This window comes from Syngnathus acus, chromosome 2, assembly GCF_901709675.1.
Source record: "Syngnathus acus chromosome 2, fSynAcu1.2, whole genome shotgun sequence".
Lineage (NCBI taxonomy): Eukaryota > Metazoa > Chordata > Actinopteri > Syngnathiformes > Syngnathidae > Syngnathus > Syngnathus acus.
The window spans coordinates 19,124,218-19,130,530 of NC_051088.1; the positions used below are offsets into that span (position 1 = coordinate 19,124,218).

General features: G+C 44.6%; 2 protein-coding genes across 2 annotated transcripts; one reads left to right on the forward strand and one right to left on the reverse strand.

The window, feature by feature from the left end:
* Positions 1-3,265, forward strand: LOC119136816 (ATP synthase subunit beta, mitochondrial). The gene is made up of 10 exons (XM_037275579.1): positions 1-154; positions 864-1,037; positions 1,117-1,291; positions 1,390-1,511; positions 1,594-1,778; positions 1,857-2,015; positions 2,088-2,210; positions 2,282-2,494; positions 2,581-2,782; positions 2,870-3,265. The coding sequence occupies exons 1-10, from the start codon at positions 52-54 to the stop codon at positions 2,965-2,967; spliced, it is 1,554 nt and encodes a 517-aa protein (XP_037131474.1). The 5' UTR covers positions 1-51; the 3' UTR covers positions 2,968-3,265.
* A 75-nt stretch (positions 3,266-3,340) lies between these two features.
* LOC119136824 (retinol dehydrogenase 7-like) lies at positions 3,341-5,915 on the reverse strand. The gene is made up of 5 exons (XM_037275591.1): positions 5,849-5,915; positions 5,046-5,363; positions 4,194-4,452; positions 3,955-4,118; positions 3,341-3,884 (listed from the first exon to the last, which is right to left on the reverse strand). Exons 2-5 carry the CDS (start codon positions 5,359-5,361, stop codon positions 3,661-3,663), a joined length of 963 nt encoding a protein of 320 aa, XP_037131486.1. The 5' UTR covers positions 5,362-5,363; positions 5,849-5,915; the 3' UTR covers positions 3,341-3,660.
* Between the last annotated feature and the right edge of the window lie 398 nt (positions 5,916-6,313).

A 6,313-nucleotide genomic window follows, 5' to 3' on the forward strand; every position in this document is an offset into this window, starting at 1 on the left:
CATAAAGCCGCGAGTTCCGCTCGACTCTTTCCACCTTCAGCCATTTTGACCATGTTGGGAGCTGTGGGACGCTGCTGCACCGGAGCCCTGCAGGCTCTCAAGCCTGGGGTCCGTCCCCTGAAGGCCCTTGTTGGATCACCGGCTGTCCTTTCACGTAAGTCCCTTAAGGTTTGGTGATTTTGAGTGAAATCGCACGAGCCGAAGACGCACTAAGGCGGCTTTCAAATGGACTACTAAAGCTATGCTAACCCTAGCTTATGCTAGCTACACGATGGCTGTCCTTTCGAGTGCCTCGGCAGGCCCAGTCATTCAGTTGTAAAATTGGAGATGAGGTATGGTTATAAAAGAAGCAAATATGTATTGTTATTATTATTATTGTCAGGTTGCACGTGTCAGACATTGTTTCGACTGTAGTTTGGCTTTGATAGCACCAATGACCTTTCCCTAATGTCATGAGGTGGCTGCTAAACTAGCATTATATCTCGGCCGGCGTTTCATCCCAAACATTTCTTTCCTAAATCATCTAACATGTTGGGTAGAACGATCAAAACATGTTTGATGATAAGATTCGATAAAAGGTCAACTGTCAGCTGACTCACTATGTTGCTGAAATGCTAGCGACGTTAGCATCTGCCCGATTTCATTCATCTGACATTTTCAATAAGGTACTTTGTTGTGTAATGCATTTCATGATTTGAATGTTAATGCGGGGATTTATAAGTTTGTATACGAGCACAGCCACTTAATTTTGACATTGAGCTTCGAGGTTTCAATCTTTCTGGAAGATTTTTTTATTTTAACAATGTACAAGGTGGCCTATGTGATTATAACTAAATTCATTGTCTTTGGTGTGTTTCTCACAGGCAGAGACTATGTTGCGCCTGCCGCCGCCGCCAGTGTTGCCACTGGACAAATTGTGGCCGTCATTGGTGCCGTGGTGGACGTCCAGTTTGATGAGGCCCTTCCACCCATTCTCAACGCCCTGGAGGTCGCTGGCAGAGAGGCCAGGCTCGTTCTCGAGGTGGCACAGCATCTCGGTGAGTGGCTGGACTGAGCCTCGCTTCCTCCATGTGTTGTGCGAGAGTTGGAATTTAACTTGTACCTTGTTTTGTGTAGGTGAGAACACGGTGCGAACCATTGCTATGGATGGTACTGAAGGTCTGGTCCGTGGACAGAAAGTTCTGGACACCGGAGCACCAATTAGGATCCCAGTGGGCCCTGAGACTCTGGGTAGAATTATGAATGTTATTGGTGAGCCAATCGATGAAAGGGGCCCCATCTCCACCAAGCAGTAAGTTCATCCTCGATGACCTTTAATTAACATGCATATGTTCACTGTTTGCCATCCTAAGTGCATTTGCGATCTGGCTATTTTGATTCTCCTCCCAGGACTGCCCCCATTCATGCGGAAGCACCTGAATTCACTGACATGAGTGTGGAACAGGAGATTCTTGTTACTGGCATTAAAGTGGTTGACCTTCTGGCCCCCTATGCCAAGGGGGGAAAGATCGGTATGTACAAGATAAAAACATTTTAATTAGCTTAAAGAAATCAGATTGTCAAACTTGAGTTTCTTTGTTTTGTTTGTTTCAGGGCTGTTTGGCGGAGCTGGTGTAGGCAAGACCGTGCTGATCATGGAGCTGATCAACAATGTGGCCAAGGCCCATGGTGGTTACTCTGTGTTTGCCGGTGTGGGCGAGCGTACCCGTGAGGGGAACGACTTGTACCATGAAATGATTGAGTCCGGTGTCATCAACCTGAAGGACACCACCTCCAAGGTGAGCAGATGTGACCCTTCACATCTTTGCCCTTTTTCTTCATTTTGACAACCTTCCATTCATATCTTCCCCTGTTAGGTGGCACTGGTGTACGGACAGATGAACGAGCCCCCCGGCGCTCGTGCCAGAGTGGCTCTGACCGGGCTGTCTGTGGCAGAGTACTTCCGTGACCAGGAGGGTCAGGATGTGCTGCTCTTCATTGACAACATTTTCCGCTTCACACAGGCTGGCTCTGAGGTCAGCTTTTCCTGAACTAGTGTGACATGTACTCAAGTTGGATTTGGTTTAACCTTTTGTTGGATTTGACAGGTGTCTGCCCTGCTTGGTCGTATCCCTTCTGCTGTGGGTTACCAGCCAACTCTGGCCACAGACATGGGTACTATGCAGGAGAGGATCACCACCACCAAGAAAGGTTCTATCACGTCAGTGCAGGTAAGTCAACAAGCACGTTTTTTAATTAAATTTCATCCATGCTAATAAAAAAATCCTTCCTCTTTCTTCAGGCCATCTATGTGCCTGCCGATGATTTGACTGACCCTGCCCCCGCCACCACCTTTGCTCACTTGGATGCCACCACTGTGTTGTCTCGTGCCATCGCTGAGCTGGGCATCTACCCCGCTGTAGACCCCCTGGACTCTACCTCCCGTATCATGGACCCCAACATTGTCGGCGCTGAGCACTACGATGTTGCCCGTGGTGTGCAGAAAATCCTTCAGGTCTGACATTTTAATTTGGAACTATCTAAATGTATTGTTTAATTAATCCCTGAATCTGAATTCTTGGAATTCATTTTGTACTACAGGACTACAAATCCCTTCAGGATATCATCGCCATCTTGGGTATGGATGAGTTGTCTGAAGAGGACAAGCTAACTGTGTCCCGTGCACGAAAGATCCAGCGATTCCTGTCCCAGCCCTTCCAGGTGGCTGAAGTCTTCACGGGCCACATGGGCAAGCTGGTGCCGCTAAAGGAGACCATTAAAGGCTTTAAGAGCATTCTTGGAGGTGAGGATGAAGGAATATGCATTCCGAGTTCCTTATAATGTGCAGAAGTCCTACTTTAAGTAATTTTTAAATTGACTGTCCTCTTAGGAGAGTACGATGCCCTGCCCGAGCAGGCCTTCTACATGGTCGGCCCCATTGAAGAAGTGGTCCAGAAGGCTGAGAAACTGGCTGAGGAGCACTCCTAAACACCTGAACTATTGTGGAAGCAAGAAGATGAACAAATAGGCAGGGGTCCAGCTGTTAGGAGCACTTGGTTTGTAAAACATGTCCAAATCCAAATGTATCTGTCTTGTCATCTTTAAGAATTGTATTTAATGTCTCCATTTTCCAAAAAAAAGATGGAATTAAAAACACTTTACTCAATTTGTCAACCGTATTTCCTGGTAGCGAATCTTGTACCTATGGTGACCACCAGATGGTGCTCATGAGCATTGTCAAGCAGTCGTTTGGAATGATTGTGGCAGAAATAAAATGACAAACGAATAGCGTGTCTTTTGTGTATTTGTCTAAGAATAGTGCTAAACAGCAGGATTATATATAGATAGATAGATATATATAATTTTTTTTTTTTTTGTAAGAGTAGTTTGCAGGTTAAAACTTTACTTTGTAACTAGTGATCATGCTGCATGGAATGCTTTTTATTGACCCCAACTCAGAACACTCTCGCACAACCTTTCACACAGGTTTATCACTGAGGACATGCACATTGGCCTGAACAGATAAGGTCTTCAATATGGCACTGCATAAGCAATGGAGAGACAGAAAAAAAGAAAAACGTTTTGTAATCTGAGGAGAAAAATAATTCTTTTTGATACCAACTGCTAAATCGAGTAGTGAAAGAATAGGTGTGTAAAAACGCTCACTACAATCAAGTGCACTTATTTCATCGACTTAGCAATTGGAATGGCTTCTTTGCTCAGAATATAGCCGGAGATGCAGGTTGGCATGTAAGACAGTGGCAGCCAGAACAACTTGGCATCCCATCCCGGTGAGTAGCGGGTACGAGGTTGGACGGCCGACACCGCGTGCTCCATACAGTTGACCACCTTCATCAGGTCAGCGTCTGCTATCTTAGCCACTTTATCTGTTAAGATCGCTAGCGCTGTGAGGGGTGGAAGAAGAGAGGTGAAGTAGCTGAATTGTAATTAAAAAAAAAAAAAAGCCATACATACATTTCTTAAGGTACTCCTCCCCGTAGTCGTCCCTGACCTCCTGAGGCAACTTCTCCCACAACATCTTGATATTCTTACTCAGGATTGCAGCATCAGTCACATTTGTTTTAAAGAAGCCCGGTTCAATGCACAGGACTTTGACACCAAAGGGTGCCATATTAAGCCTAAATGGCAAAAGCCATTATTATCAGTGTTTGCAAACTCTCAAAAATGTGGCGCAATGATGAAGGCAGTATCACCTGAGGCTGTCGTTGAAAGCTTCCACGCCGTACTTGGAAACTGTGTACGGGCCTCCAGTGGGACTAACCCTCCCAAACACACTGGCCACATTGACCACCCTGCCTTTGGCCTGCTTGATGAGTGGCAGGACGCTTAGAGTCACAGCGATCACCCCGTTTAGGTTGACGTCCAGCATGGATTTGTAGTCATCGATGGTCAGCCAGTCGCATGGGGCCGTGGGGACGGACACACCTGCATTGTTCACTACGGCCCACAACCCTGAGAGAACCACATGAAGAAGTCACTGTAGATTGAATGTGCTGACCTTTTAGCTGCCTTTAAAAAGTGATAATGGTTAGCTTTGACTGATGCTAGCTGCATGAGGCGTTAATGAGGACGATTACTATTAAAAATGGAAGGACTGAGAAGCGGGACATCAGATTTAGTCTGCAAAAATATATGGCTGGTAGCCTTTTACTACTAGATATATTCCTTTTGCACCCAGAAAAAAACGAGTATTTCTGTAATAAAATGTCCTACTAAAAGGAAAATAATTCATTTAGGGAGGTCATTATCACATTTCTTATTATGGCCCAAAGCTGAGGTAGGGAAGCATAATTGGTTTAACATTATGTGGTGTGTGTGTCTGTGTGTGTGTGCGTGCGTGCGATACGACAATCCGACAATAATTTATTTTTATATTATTATTTTGCGGACCCAGTTTGAGCACCTCAGACAAAAATGACACGTAAGTATGGAGGCAAAAGTGCAGTTAGGGTAAAAGTACAAACTCCAAGTATAAATGCACTAAGTGACAAATTAAAAACATTTGGACTTGGCTTAGTTCCCACCAGTGCTGCACAGACACTCACCACGCTGCCCCACTTTTTCCTTGATCATAGCTGCAACTTTGGTGACACTTTCATTTGATCGAACGTCTAGGTGCATTGTGGTCAAGTTTTCGGAGCACCACTTCCTCAGCTGCTCTTCGCCCTTCTCCGTGTAGCAGGCAGCAATGACTTGGAAGCCCAGCTTGTCCAAGTGCCGGGCCAGGAGGTTTCCAAAACCTGTGTCGCAGCCGGTGATGTACACATACTTGTCCTTCTTGTCAGGGATCCTGGGCTGCTCCCTGAACCAGCGGTGCACGTAGTAGAACACTACTAGTCCCACGAGGAAGTACAAATACATATCTGCAGGAAGCAGACGTGCAGCTTCTTACTAGACAACAACAAGTTAGGCTAAAAGCACTCAACTTTGAACAGTTGGACATTCAAAAGTTTCCATCATTCATTTTGTGGTTTGACCCTAATATGATCCATAACATTTAGTAGGTGAGCAGTGTTATTAGGTAACATCACATTGTGCAATGAATGTATTAGGACCAACATGTGGCAGAATGTAACCTTCAACCCCTGCAAATGCGTGCACATAATCTTAAACAGCATCTGACTAAAAAAGAAAAAAAATCAACCGTTATTCAGCTTGCACAGTGTTGCATGGATTTAAGTTTGAGGTTACACAAGATAAACACAATAATATCACATTTCCTATTGCGCAACAAACCAATTTCCATCGACTATATGATATATGTAACTTACGACGTCATTTTATTACCCAGAAAGATTCCTTTCTTTGCAAGTAGACAAGAAGCAGAAAGACAAGTTCAATATCTTACCTGTCGACAAAAGGTGGCAAAGAACAGTGCGATGCGCCTAAGTGTGGAGTTGTCCTCTGGCCTATTAATGTATAATCTTTTATGACAGTTGAAACACCTCCCTTTCCCCCCCTTTTTTTTTTTTTTCCAACACACATGCAGAATGGCGCCCCAGCCTGTCAAAATAGCCACACTGCAATTGGTTATAAGGACCATAAATATATCTCTATAGATATATCTACACGTTGTGCATGAACAATACAACAATGTAACACAAATTATTTGATTTAAAAGTCATAAGTGTGACCACAAGCGCTCGACAATCAACTATTGTTGCACACAGTTTCCTCAATAATTGGCTTGGAGGTGTTTACTTTTGGATTTCCTCTGTCCAGCTGTTACATCCTGAGTCGAGCACACAGTAGACACTCCTCTCCAAAAGTATTGGAACAGCAAAGCCAATTCATTTATTTTTTTCATGTGGAC

Excerpts from the sequence above, each read along its gene's own strand:
- LOC119136824 (XM_037275591.1), bottom strand. The coding sequence starts at position 5,361 with ATGTATTTGTACTTCCTCGTGGGACTAGTAGTGTTCTACTACGTGCAC. Across the intron at positions 4,119-4,193 it reads GCTTTCAACGACAGCCTCAG|GCTTAATATGGCACCCTTTG; the intron begins GTGATACTGCCT and ends TTTGCCATTTAG. Across the intron at positions 3,885-3,954 it reads GGAGGAGTACCTTAAGAAAT|CGCTAGCGATCTTAACAGAT; the intron begins GTATGTATGGCT and ends CACCCCTCACAG.
- LOC119136816 (XM_037275579.1), top strand. The coding sequence starts at position 52 with ATGTTGGGAGCTGTGGGACGCTGCTGCACCGGAGCCCTGCAGGCTCTC. Across the intron at positions 1,779-1,856 it reads TGAAGGACACCACCTCCAAG|GTGGCACTGGTGTACGGACA; the intron begins GTGAGCAGATGT and ends TTCCCCTGTTAG. Across the intron at positions 2,211-2,281 it reads GTTCTATCACGTCAGTGCAG|GCCATCTATGTGCCTGCCGA; the intron begins GTAAGTCAACAA and ends CTCTTTCTTCAG.